Below are 15,126 nucleotides of genomic sequence, written 5' to 3'. Positions count from 1 at the left end.
AAGTTTACCATTGATCCACCAGGGTGGCGGTAACCATATTAGTTATTATGATAGCATTTTATCATCTGAAAAATTATGGATTATTTAGTCATTTAATACTTGATGAATGGTATCACGTGAAAATCCCACGAGATTATGAATGTTTTCGTTTGACGTAAATACAGCGACGAGCCTTTACGCTTCCAGTTATGATACAATGTTCATCTTGAAGTATGTTGAAGCTATAATATAACTCAAAGTCCATGAGATATATTGTATATAAACCACCGATCGTAGCCATGCGAGCGAAAGCAGATTCAAGGATATGCATCTGAGAACTCAAACTCGTGCTCTGTTCGAGAGAATAGGACTGACTAAGCCAGACCTATCGTGAATGCCATAGGAGGCGCTAAATATAAACTACATCTTGGTGTTTCCCGATAGACCATGACGTCACGCTGGAAGGTAGCAAGGTGTGGGCGCTACGTTTGTTTGGGCTCAGACTTCGAAGAATTGAGTCAGTGATTCAGTTTACGTAAGTTTAAGGATCACATACAGCTTCTCAACACACAGTAATGATCCAAATAAGCATCTGGATCGTATTAGCTATCAAAATGTTTAGCAAGCAACAGAGTAAGTAAATCATGACAACTTGTTGCGCATTTTTATAGGACATTGTCTGGCCTGTTCTGTGACATCACAATAACATTGGCGTCAAATACAGAGAAGTATTGTTGAGTGTAGCATATTCTGCGTGGCTTCATTCATGCTGACAGTGTTGTAGTGCATCGTTAGTCTTCGGTAGTAAAACTTTCTTAGTCCTAGTGTATAATAAACATTAGTTTGTAAGCTACGATGACAAATCTCGTGTCTGCACGCATCGTGGTACTGGGAAGTAAACAGGTTGGCAAAACAGGTGAGTTCGTCAAAAGAACGCGTTTTGTTTGAGAAACGAGTAAAATATTGTAAGATATAGTTTAGGCTATTAAAATAACATTTGTATTTAAAAGTAAACACGTTTAGGTACTCTTACTTATAAAGCTTTAAAGTTTTTATTTGTTTTCTCAATTCAATATCCAATGTTCTTTCATATCAATATATCGAATCTATGCAAGATCGACAAATTTGATGTGTAATTACGAAATTATTTTTACTATTATTGGTGTAATAATGGAGGCTTTTTTCCTGTTTTTTATTTTTGTTCACAACCTTGTCTCAACTCATAACGTTCGAAATAATATTACATGTAGGATGATGAACATAGCTGGGCTCCAGGTCGAGATTTATTTAACGTATTAGCTCACATCAAGCTGAAGAAGTCAAATGGTCAATTGATATATGATATTATTAATCCTCGTCATGTTTGGTTTCAGCAACCAAATAGTTTACTTTCTTGTATGCATCTCCATCCTTGTAAGGGAGCTAAGATGTGTATTGAGGACTGAACGATTCTTGTTTTCAAAAACTTTCTTCCTTTCTATCCTAACCTCACGCATTAAAAGTTATTAGGTATCCCTCGTGATTTACACTATTTATTTCTTTTCTGGTGCATTTATTATGAATTAAAATTAATCAACTCGAGTAGTACATGCAGCGCATGATGGTGTGTATATTGTTATGAATCAACACTATCAATACTACCAAAGCAGTATATTGAGGCTTATAGCGCTAAAATTAAGAGTTCGAGCCTTGCGGTGGGTACGGCATAGATACCACATTGCTCATCTTTGTCCTTAAACCAGAGTTTTAGAAGGAGCCGTAAATGATCTCTTGAGGGGGGGTGCGAGAGTGATTAGGATAGGTTCGATAGTGCAATAATACAAAATTAATTATTTTAATATATTTTCTGTTAATTAAAATCATAATTAATTGCTACAACACATATAGTATTTAAATGTGTATTCCTGTATTACATCTCGTCACTTAACTCACACTTTCACTCATTTAAAAAAAGACAGGGGGCCCTCGCTCGAAACCAGGTAGGGACGTGGGTGGCAAAAGTTTGTGAAACGCTGCTTTAAACACAAACAATAACTTTATAGTCAGGTATCTTCGAATACAGAACAGCTTAGTAAATAATTAGTTGATCAAAAACATAATATCAGAGCAAAACACTGATCTACGAGTGTGTCTATGAAAACTGAATAAGATATTTTCTTGTAAATCACAGTTTTTTTTTTTTCTGATATAAATTCACTCATTTTCAGCATTTCCATACCAAGTCTCTTAGTGTCCTACATTTATCCATTATACACATTTAAACGTGGTCAATTGAAAATGATCCTAAGCATTGAAAAACAAAAGATGCTGATTAATAGGTCAGTCTAAAGTGATCGTTTTTATTCTCAATACTTTTTTCTTGATATCAATACAAATTTTGCCGAGTTTAGCATGATCAAAGGAACGAGATGATCTTATGAAACTTTCCATTTAACATGATCAAAGGAACGGGATGATCCTATGAAACTTTCCATTTTAACATGATCAAAGGAACGGGATGATCTTATGAAACTTTTATATTTTCAATTGTGATTAGGAAAAACTCTACTTCACCTAACTTTACTATAAATTTGAAGTGGACTATTAGTTAGATTACTGCAGTGTTTCCATGATATTGACTTTAGTATCTAAGATTTCAGCCAATCAAAACAATACTGTCGCAGATAATACAGTTTACTTTTTTTATCATATCTCATATCTGTATTATACGTTTGCACACGATTATGCTACCCAGTGGCACAGCGGTATGTCTGCGGACTTATAACTCTAGAATCCGGGTTTCGATACCCGTGGTGGGCAGAGCAAAGATAGCCCATTGTGTAGCTTTGTTATTTTTTACAAACAAGCACACGATTACCTCCTTTTCAAAACATTTAGTGAGATAAGGAATGCTTATTTTGTAAACTTTTGTGGCTTTATAAACATATTTTGGTTATCCATACACAGCTTAGTGCTGGAAAAAAGGGGGACAACAGGTAATTCTTAATGTTAATGGCGTGATTAAGGACACTTTATAAGTTCTTTTAATGTTCTGGATTCTAAGATGTCCCCATGAGATCCAGTTGAGGTACAATTGACCCACTTATCCACAACTTTATGACTTTAAGCTATAGCTTGAGAATTGAGAGCCATTGATGCATCGCCATTTGCAAAATATCTGTCCGCCCGTTTTACGGTACTCATAAAAAATATAAAACTAACGTTATACGTTTTCTCTATCTTATGAAGTAGTAAAAAGTAATAAAAACAGAAGAAAGGGTTCAACGATTCTTAAAACAAGTTTGCTGAAGTTTCAAGCTACTTAAAAAGCGCATTTTTCAATCTCGTCTTCTTGTAATGATTTATTAGAATACCTGTTATCCCAAATCTTTCAGCTTCTAGATTATTATAACACCTGCAGCTTTTTATTGAAATATAATGTAATATATCTGCTCATGCAGGAATACATGTTGTTTGTGCTGGCTTGTCTTCATGAAAGAACATGGGAGCTAATTTCGTCCGCAAAGTGTTAGTTACGGGTTATTTTGGGCATCGTTTTGGTCAAAAAAATACATTTTACTTCTAAATTGAGAAGCATATCAACACTGATCATATCGTTTGACTGGTATTTGATGGATTTAGAGCCTCGGAGCGAACAAGCCAACACGTAGTCTTGAATTATTTATTGACTTAGCAAGTCGACTTTTTCTTTTGCAAGTCATACGTCACATTCGCTGTCAACCACAACGAGGGTGTTATCTTGAATCCAGAAGCTGGCTACAGCCTATCAATGTTTGGCATCTCAGGAATCACACTTCCTTTACATGCATAAACATTTTACCCGCACTTCCCTCCTCTACTTTCCCAGCGTTCTTTCCTTTTCTTGAACGAATAAGGAACTATGATTCGAATGTGAACCCCACAATAGTCTTAGGACATTTTTATCTTTTATGAGGATATTCAATGCCTCATCATTATCATCCCCTCAGGAGAAGTAACTGTGCTTTGTTTTCAATATCAAAACTTTTGTTGTTGTTGTTTTTATTTGTTGTTGATATTTCAAAGTTTAATCTGATTTTTTATTAAGAGATACTAAAAGTTTCTCCTTGTTTCTGTTGTTTTTCCTAATTTTTATTTATTTATTATGAAACCATTTATTTTTTCTTCTGACCAGTCTTCCATTCTACTACAGAAGTTGGCAAACACTTTTAAATCGTAATATGCACCAATAATAAATTGCTCCAATTTATTAGAATAACAAAACTGAAACTCTGCTAAAAAAACAAACAAACGAAATTGAATCTAGGAGACTTGAAAAAGTGAAACTTCGTAAACTGAAATTTAATTATTAGAGAGACAGTCTGTCCAGGAAATACATGTGTGCAACTTAGAAGAACAAAGCTTTGATTGAATTATGATATCCGCGACATTTATACCCTAATTAGAATAAACTGTTGACCTCTGAAAGTAGGCTGAGTGTAACCTATATTTATTATTCCTAGAGGGCGTGCTTTGCCCTGATGTTATAGAGATGTGGTATTATAAGAAACACAAGTGAATAGATATAACTAACATTATTTCAAAAGTTAACACAACAATAAAAGCTTAAACTTTGTTTTGTATATCATTATTATATATATTTCGTTGAATATTTAACCTGATAAACATGTATAAATTGCATATTTTTTCGGATCATATAGTTTTTTGTTTGTTTGTTGTTAAGCACAAAGCTTATCTGTTGCGCGTCTACCACGGGTATCGAAACCCGGTTTTTAGCTCAATAAGCCTTCAGACTTACCGCTGAGTCACTGGGAAGGGGAGGATTACATACTTTACGTTATAATTATTAGACTGCATACAAAAAATATGTATGTTCGTTGGAGACTTCAATAAAATTCTGGAATTTCTTACATTTCTTGATAAAGTTCTTGCTTTAGTACTGCTCTTGTTTTTCTAATTTTATCTTGGTTAACTTGACTGAGATCTCCTGCTTGTTCCATTTATACTCTGATGGATACTATCTCCACTTAAGCAACAAGCAGAAACGGGATATGTGTTTGTTTCTATAACTCATTAAAATGGCCTAGATATAAAAATATTACTCTAACTGAAACGTCCTTGACACATATAGGCGGCTAAAGAAACCGTGTTTAGTGTATATTTTAGTTTATATCTTACTTACTCTGGAAAGCCCAACAAACTTAATGTACTTATGTAACTATGTTAGGCTATACAATGACCGGTTATTTGATTAGGGCCTTTAACATATGCATCTCTAGAAGCCACCTGATCCTGAAAATATTAGCTACGACTAACGGCACCGACGGGTCGCACATAACAGTAACAGCAGACAGAGCGAATGACAAGATTCTGTCATCCCATTTACGGTAGATATTGAGACTGGGCGATCTGCCCACCATGTTTAACCATCTTTACGCTCTCCGTCGCGGGGAACTGAGCCCCGGATCTTAGTGGTTTAAGTCCATGAACTTACTGCTGACCCACCCAGGAGACATTTAACTTTTATAAACACAATTTGTTAAGCGACTGATGGGTAATTATAAAACTGGCAGTTTACTACGAAAGTAGATAAAAGAAAGAATTGCACTGTTAATTTTTAAAGTATTTTTTCGCGTATATTGTATGTGTGATATTCCTCGCACTGTTTTAATGCACAACTTTTATTAGATGCTGCTACCATTAACAAACAGACCTTACAGGCTGACACATTGCCGTTGCTTCAGGAGAGTAGCATTACTAATAAACTTCTACTAGTAGCGGCTAACTACAGGAATCGGTGGTAGAATAAATATTTATTTACGTGTCAATGCAGATTAATATCATAATTCGTCTGCAAAACAATAAATAAGAGCAAGGATCTCTACGACTATCAAAGGGGCATTATGACAGATGCCCTACTAGCACGAGCATGTTTGTTAAAGATCGTTTCTTTTAGCTTGTAGCTTTTCTTTCCACCTAGTTCATCTCTTTTTGTGCTCTATTTCACCAGTTGGTTGATATTCTTGTTTGCACTATTCTTTACCACCTGGTTGATCTTTTTGTCTGTATTATTCTTTACCACCTAGCTGATATTTTATCTATACTCTTCTTTATTACCACTTGATTGATATTTTTGTCTCTACTATTCTTTACCACTTAGTTGATTTTTTTCTCTGTACTCTTCTTTATTACCACTTGATTGATATTTTTGTCTCTACTATTCTTTACCACTTAGTTGATTTTTTTTCTCTGTACTATTCTTTACCACCTGGTTGATATTTTTGTCAGTACTATTCTTTACCACCTGGTTGATCTTTTTGTCTATGCTATTCTTTACCAACTGGTTGATATTTTTGTCTCTACTATTCTTTACCAACTGGTTGATATTTTTTTCTGTACTATTCTTTACCACCTGGTTGATATTTTTATCAGTACTATTCTTTACCACCTGGTTGATATTTTTATCAATACTATTTTTTACCACTTGGTTGATCTTTTTGTCTGTACTATTCTTTAACACCTAGCTGATATTTTATCTATACTGTTCTTTATTACCACCTGGTTGATATTTTTATCAGTACTATTCTTTACCACCTGGTTGATATTTTTGTCTGTACTATTCTTTACCACCTGGTTGTTCTTTTCTGTCAGTACTATTCTTTACCACTTGGTTTATCTTTTTGACTGTACTATTCTTTACCACCTGGTTGTTCTTTTCTGTCAGTACTATTCTTTACCACTTGGTTGGTCTTTCTGTCTGTACTATTCTTTACCACCTGGTTGTTATTTTTTGTCTGTACTATTCTTTACCGCCTGGTTGTTCTTTTTTGTCTATACTATTCTTTACGACATGGTTTATATTTTTCTCTGTATTATTCTTTACCACCTGGTTGTTCTTTTTCGTCTGTACTATTCTTTACCACCTGATTGATCTTTTTTATCTGTACAATTCTTTACCACCTGTTGATCTTTTTGTCTGTAATATTCTTTACCATGGTTGATCTTTCTGTCTGTAATATTCTTTACCACCTGGTTGATCTTTTTGTCTGTAATATTCTTTACCATGGTTGATCTTTCTGTCTGTAATATTCTTTACCACTTGGTTGATCTTTTTTTGTCTTTACTACTCTTTACCACCTAGCTATTATTTTTATCTATACTGTTCTTTATTACCACTTGGTTGATATTTTTGTCTGTACTGTTCTTTACCACTTAGTTGATCTTTCTGTCTGTACTATTCTTTACCATCTGGCTGATCTTTCTAGAAAAATAATAGAAATGGAACAGTCGAAGCCTAGATATAAAAAGTCCTATTTATTCCTGAACAGCCTGTTACTTTCACAGTTCCCAACTTTCATTGTGGTAACTTGTATCTAATCTTTTGTATTTTTCTTTAAAGGCGTCATGATTAAACACACCGTGATGAGAGGCCATCGGAAGGAAACGAATATACTTTTGTCAAAAACGGTTTCGCCACTCTAGTTTCACGCTCTTGCGAACATGTCATCATTTCACTTCAAGCTGTTCAGTACAGTCAACTTTTTTTTCACTTGTTCGTCCAACAAACCAGTTTTTGTGGTTATATAACTAGTGAAATCTAATGAGAGGGAAAATGTGAAGTTTCTGCATGTGTAACTAAGCTCTTTCCTTAATAACGGCTAGAGTAGTAAAAGAGATAAAACGTTACTGTATATAGATATATATATATATGTGTGTGTTTATCGTGCATTATACTTGAGTGTCTTGGAATACTTTAACAAGCTTGGAGAATATTTTGGTATTACCCTCGTTTTGAAGAGGATTATAAGTATTATTCTAACTGTATAACAAAAATTATGAATCTTCATAAATACTTAGTTACTGTGGGTAACGAAATGTTCTCAACTAATATTTATTTTCTGCAGTAATTATCATTTGTTTGCTCTTTATTTCTGCACTGAACTTTTCCTCTTGGAGTACGGGTTGGTTGTTCTTCATAAATACTTAGTTACTGTGGGTAACGAAATGTTCTCAACTAATATTTATTTCTGCAGTAATTATCATTTGTTTGCTCTTTATTTCTGCACTGAACTTTTCCTCTTGGAGTACGGGTTGGTTGTTCTGTCTGTGCTGTACTTTACATCCTAGTTGATATTTTACGCTCTACTGTACAGTCTGGTTGATCATTGTGTCTGTGCATTTCCACATGGTTGATACTTCTACCCGTGCTGTACTTTACCACATGGTTAATCTTTCTGTTTTTGTTCTGCTTTATCACCTGGTTGATCGCTCTATCTGTGCTATACTTTACTACGTTTTGGGCCTTTCTTTCTGCAATCTAATTTACCACCTGGCGAATAGTTCTGTCTGTGCGGTGCTCTACCACTTGGTTATTTTTTTTATTTCTGCCCTGTGCTAAAGTGCTGGACTTTGTTGTTCTTACTGCACACTGTATTTGTGACTTCTCTATATTTCTGCATTAACTTTACCATAAAAACTTTCTTGGTTTACTATTATCATTATTATGTTATACAATAAGGAAAGCTGAGAATTAAGTTTCAACGTTCAAGAAGTTTAAATTCTAACGCAGCAAGGTGTTATTATATTGGTCAATATAAAAAAACATAATTAAGGTTAATTTGTGACGTCAGAAGCACAGTCGATTTTTATGGGTCTGTTTCTCTATATGTAAACCATGAAGCAGGGGTAAATTCTGTGTATTAGTCAGAGAACATTCACTACATGTGGATTTCCTTAAGTTTAGTTAAAATATAAACATATTAGTATAAAGTTTTTGTTTGATTTGTTTTCATTATTCTCTTCTGTATTCCATTTATGTTATTATCACTCTAACTTTGCAGTACAAGCTGTAGAAACTGACACCAACAACTCAAAAAACACTTTTGTAAAGTGGTGCTTTATCTTTTCGAAGAGTTTAGTTGTGTTTATATGTTGTTTCTTAGTCGAAATCTCTTAACTAGTGTAGCAACATTACTGGAGTTTAGGTTCACTGCCATGTTTAAAGTATTTTACTGTGAACAAAGTTTCTCGGGTCAAAAGTATACTGTGAAAAAAAATACTTATAATGATTTCTACGGAGTTTTTAAAATTCAAACCTACTTACTGTAAGAAGTGGAATTTGGTTGTGAATTTCTCTCATTGATTTAACACATCTTCATTGAAGCATAAACTTATTGTATTTCTTCTATTCAACATATCAGGTAATTTAACACCGTAAGAAGTGCTTATTAAACTTTTTGTTTCCCGTCTGGTCAGCGGCAAGTTCCATTCCCCGTAGTGGACAAAGTAGAGACAGTCCATTATGTAGCCTTGCCCAAAACATGACGATAATTAAACCTGCTTTACCTTTAAAACTTGGACTTAATCTATATCTATACTCTAATGTCATAAGGTATATATATATATATGGATCTACAACTGATTTTAAAGTCCACTTAAGCGTGTAAATAATGTCACAAAATTAAGAGACACGAACACAATATTAATGTTTTAATTCAACTGATCGCTCTTTTGTACACTAACTTTCAGCAACTTCAATGTTGCAGAGGCGACACCTACTGAGCTACATATTCAATCTTGAGCTCGTGCTTCATTGTTTCTTACACACACACACACACTCATACATATATATATATACACATACAGCTATGTTAATATTATATGCACAATGCTTCACATTTTGAAAGTTGTTTTTATCCTGTTTTCTACTGGTTTGACTTACTTGTATATCACATATATGGATATATATCACATATATAGATATATCCTCGACTTATTATCAATTGTACGGGCAGGCGTTGACCTTCAGAGTAATCGCATATTTCTGCATTTTATGTGAGGTAACATGAACTCTATTAAAGCACGTGAGCCGAGTGCCAGTCACGTCTAAGTAACCTTGTATATTCTTGCTCATATGTTTTTAAGAACTGAAACCTAACACAAAGACAGTTCTCAAATGTCATATAATATCCTCTATTGTTCTCAATATAGTGTTAGACTCAAGTAACTTTTGCTGTCTTATTATGGGCCGAAGAGAAAATAGCTGAACAAATTTTTACCTGTAACCCTTTAAATAGTATGGCTAGATTTATGTCGTACATAAAATGGGTGCACTTTTCTATTTCTTTTGAGAAAAAACCTTCAACTACATCACTAGTTATGTGCAACATTTTTGTACTGTACATACACCCTGTAAAGTTGGTTTCTCCGTTCACTGATGTTTACAATGTATACATTGCTTTACGAACTTTACTAATCACCTTATATTCAATTAGAACTTTTGTCCCGGCTAAAAACGATGAAATTATTTCAAAGTGAAATTTATATCATTGATAAAGAGTAATAATAATATAATCGATAACCAATAAATCGTTTAATTTTAGCTTTTTAATATTTCTCTATTCACGTTTGTAGAACATAACTTCATTTTTGACGTACGATTTATTTGCATAGATACAGTTGATTGGTCGTTTGCTTACTTTTCTCGCTTTCTTTTTTATGTCTCAGAGCAAGTCATATGGTGCACTAAAAACATATTTTAACAATAACAACAGGTGGCGCTGTTTCTAGACTCACGAGCCACTGTTTTCAAGTTATTGAAGAAATGTTTTTTGTTTTTTTCAAATATAACTTACATTTTTACATGTATCGTGTGTATTAAACTGGGATCATTTTAACTACCTGAGGTCTAGGTTTCTGTAAAACTCAATGTCATCTTTTTATATATTTTTTGAAAACTGTCAAAATGCTTAGAATTTAAAATTTGAAGGGACTTAAAACAATAACAAGGTTCGTTTTCAGGTTATTACTCAGGTTAAAATGCTTTCAGATTCTATATGACACTTAATTCAGTATTTCGGATTCTATATGAAACTTAGTTCAGTATTTCAGATTCTATATGAAACTTAATTCAGTATTTCAGATTCTATATGAAACTTAATTCAGTATTTCGGATTCTATAGGAAACTTAATTCAGTATTTCGGATTCTATTAGGAGATGATTTTCATTTGTTTTAAGTTTTAAAGATATGTGTCCAGTATTTTTACGGCAGTTTATGGGTCAAACAAAAGGAATATATTATTTGGGATATTCCTGTGATGTATTATCAAACATCTAATTATATAATCTGAAGTATGGCTACGATGAGTTGTTTCACTTATTTGGTGCAGAGTTTTTTGAAAGGATGAATTATGTTGCCTTGGAAACAAGTTATTTGTGTTCATATCCACATTCACTACCCGTAATCTACTCTATGTCTGCAATCCCACTCTCTGTCTGTAATCTCATCTCTATCCACAATTCACTCACTATCGGTAATCCCCACTCTATCTTTAATTCAATCACTATCCATAATCCACTCACTATCGGTAAATCCCCACTCTATCTGTAATCTCATCTCTATCCATAATCCACTCACTATCGGTAATCCCCACTCTATCTTTAATTCAATCACTATCCATAATCCACTCACTATCGGTAATCCCCACTCTATCTTTAATTCAATCACTATCCATAATCCACTCACTATCGGTAATCCCCACTCTATTCTTTAATTCAATCACTATCCATAATCCACTCACTATCGGTAATCTCCACTCTATCTTTAATTCAATCTCTATCCATAATCCACTCACTATCGGTAATCTCCACTGTACCTTTAATTCAATCACTAGCCATAATCCACTTTCTATCCGTAATCCACTCACAATCTATAACCCACTTCTGTCTGGCTGTAATCCACTCTCTGTCCATTGTCCACTCTCTATTATCAATCTACTCTTCATTCGCAAACAATGTTTTTTCTCCTTATAATAATCGGCATTTTGATGAGAAACTAAAATTAAAACGTTGCCTAAATGATGCAAACATAGATAACTCTATAACATCGTACACATGAACAGAAAAAGATGTTACATTATTAACAGACATTCTACTTTTATTGTCGATGTCATAAATGACCGGTTATACCTTGCTCCACTAGCTTTGGTACTGACAAGTTGCCCGCACGAATTTCTTCTTCATTCGACCTAATTTTAATTAAATGCAACATATGTTATAAGCATGTTAACTCTAAGTATGACTTACTAAACGGCAAGGCTCTGCCGATATATTATGTTTCGAACCGAGGTTATATGACCTATATAATATATATATATATGCAAGATTACAAATAGCGTTAACTCCTTCACTTTATAAAGATAAATTCTCCACCTTTCAAACCTTCGATATTCGCATCCCTACGTTAATGAATCACAATATATTTATTCCCTGTAATGTACATCAAAACTGTTTCGCTCTGGATACACATTTATATATAAAATTTTGGTGTACAATTGCCCCCCAGTAGAACAGCAGTATGTCTGCGGACTTACAACACTAGAAACCTGGTTTCGATACCCGTGGTGGGCAGAACGCAGATAGCCCATTGTGTAGCTTTGTACTTAACTTCAAAGAAACATTTCAAACAAATTTGTGAACAATTTGGTAGTTTTAAAAAGTTGTGAACCATTTTTAATTAGAAAATTATCCACTTGGCTAATTACCGACTAGTTTATAACACAGTAAATTATTAATTACTGTATTCAGTTATTCTAGTTTCAAATCATTATCAACATGTGTTTACAAATGTTTTTTATTTCCATAAATGACTTTTTTTAGTTGTAAGTACAGAATCATGGACGAGGTGAATTTTTGGTCTTTACCGATTAAAAGTAGTTACAGTTCCAGATATATTGTTGTTATTAAGTTGGATTGATTTGCCGGAATTAAAGAAAACCTGAAAGTTGTCGTGTATCAAGGACAAGTCTCCTGAGTCGTTTATAGAAATGCCTTAAACAATATTTTTACTTGCTTCTCATTACACATATTGTTGCGAACACATTATTGCGTATATTTGGCAAGACTAGCTCTCCTCTGTTTCCAGCGAAGTTACTAAATCTTAACGTTTCCATGATAGTTACTTTTACTTGTCATAAGACATTATTATTATGCCTAATGCCGATGTCTTATTACAAGTAAAATTGTAATTATTCTTCGGCAGCTTGTAAAAAGTGTACACATCATAACAGTTAGTTTTACTTTATTACAGAAAATATTTGACCTCTGTATTAGATATCAAACAGTATTAAATGTTCGTTATTAACCCTCTAGGACAGGCATTGTGAAAATATGGTGGAAAAAACGTTTTATTTGAATTTCTTAATTAAATAGGTCTATAGTGTGAAACATATTTTGGTAAGTTATAAATGAGTGTATCAACTAGAAGTAACTTTGTCCAACTAAGGAAACAACAAACTTATTCCATGGTTTGGTTAGACTGTTGCCTGGAAGTAACATTGTTCAACTAAGGAAGCAACAAAACTAATTCCATGGTTTGGTTTGGTTAGACTGTTACATGGAAGTAACATTGTTCAACTAAGGAAGCAACAAAACTAATTCCATGGTTTGGTTTGGTTAGACTGTTGCCTGGAAGTAACATTATTCAACTAAGGAAACAACAAAACTAATTCCATGGTTTGGTTAGACTGTTGCCTGGAAGTAACATTGTTCAACTACAGAATTGAAGGTTTGTATGAGTATCAAACAACAAATATAGATTTATTACCTGTACGTTACAATGTGTAATAAAAGTTTAACTACATTGGTAATGGTAATTGTAATAAACAGTCCTATTTTTACATTTTACGACCAGGGCCAAACTATTTCTAGAGCACTTTTTTCAGCTTCTATAGGTTTGTGGTTCTCAACATGTGATTCACAAACCCCCTAGTATTCCAAAATCATTCTAAAGGGGCCCAAAGTGTCTTATAAAATACTCAGCTGCAAGTCGATTGAGAACCACTGTTCTAGATACTTCCCATACATACACAGCTACAAGGTGATTGAGAATCATTGTTCTAGATACTTCCAGTACATACACATCTGCAAGTCGGCTGAGAATCATTGTTCTACATACTTCCTCTAGATACACATCTTCAAGTCGGCTGAGAATAATTGTTCTAGATACTTCCAGTACATACACATCTGCAATTCGGCTGAGAACCGTTGCAGTAACTTTTATACTGACGAGAGAGAAAGTGCATGCTTAAGTGTTTATACGTGAGTTGTGTTACTAATTACAAAGTGCTAATAATCTATTTTATATCACTGATTTGTATAAATAAACACTTCTATCGTGACGTGCGTCGTCGTCCGTTTTCAACTGTGCAGGAGTTGAACAGTCTGTCGCATATTTTTATTGCCAACAAATATTTAAATTTGGTTTCATGTCACTTTGTTTAGAGCCATCAAAAACTAATATAAATAAAATCCTCTCGAGTTTATGAATGTAGCTGGCAGGTAAGATAAACATATTTCCGAACTAGCTAAGAACGAAGCCCAGGCCCCAAGAAGGTTTATAAACGTTCCCCGCTAAGTGCAAAGAAAGTGGTCTTACAGTCAAAATACGAAGGGCGCCAAACTTGATCTTAATGATTTACCTTTTCACGATCGCCATGTTCTAAAGTTGAACAATCTGTATATAAAATGTGGTGACATGGAGAGAGAGAGAGAAAAAACTTTAAATAATCTTGACACAGCAAAAAATATCGGTCAGAATGTATTAATAATTCTGATAGCATCAGTGAAAAGAAGGATGTGGTTAAAGAAATGCGAAATAGACATTGGTGAGAACACCTAACTGGCTAGTGAAAAGTTGGTTACATTTGGGTTGTTTTCGGTCAGAGTTTTCGCTTTGATGTGATAATGTAGTTTCCTTAATCTATTCTTTCCTCTCCATTGTTAATTATGATTTGTTAAACGAGTGACGCAAGCTATACGTATCAGCCTCTATGTAGATAGATTAACGTAATAATAATTATAACCACTATAAAAGTCAGACATTTGAAAGAAAGAAAAAAATGGAAACTTTAAAATACATTTCTTTACGAACATTTTAAAAGCAATTCGTGAACAATCCTCAATTAAGAATTAAGAAAACATTTAAACTACTTAATAACATACTGCTCGTAATTCATCTTTCTCTCAAGTTTTCAGAAAGCAAAGGTTTTCAACGATAACCGTGAAATTTCAGTACGTAAATCATATTGTTACGTCTCCGCTTGTTAACTGATTTTCTGTAACTTCGTTCCGACGAAACTTAAGCGACACAAGTTCTTTACTTAATAAAA

At 33.7% G+C, this 15,126-nt stretch overlaps 1 protein-coding gene across 1 annotated transcript in view; it reads left to right on the top strand.

The window, feature by feature from the left end:
* The first annotated feature begins 222 nt into the window (after positions 1-222).
* LOC106457309 (ras-related and estrogen-regulated growth inhibitor-like protein) overlaps positions 223-15,126 on the top strand; it is a 30,366-nt gene continuing 15,462 nt past the window's right edge. The window contains exon 1 of the mRNA XM_013916703.2: positions 223-895. Within this exon, the coding sequence (XP_013772157.1) occupies positions 835-895 (61 nt within the window). The 5' untranslated portion in view covers positions 223-834. The remainder of the gene's footprint in view (positions 896-15,126) is intronic.

Source organism: Limulus polyphemus, unplaced genomic scaffold, assembly GCF_000517525.1.
Source record: "Limulus polyphemus unplaced genomic scaffold, Limulus_polyphemus-2.1.2 Scaffold315, whole genome shotgun sequence".
NCBI lineage: Eukaryota > Metazoa > Arthropoda > Merostomata > Xiphosura > Limulidae > Limulus > Limulus polyphemus.
The sequence above is the reverse complement of the archived record's forward strand: the minus strand, read 5'-3'. Positions and strand labels throughout refer to the sequence as shown.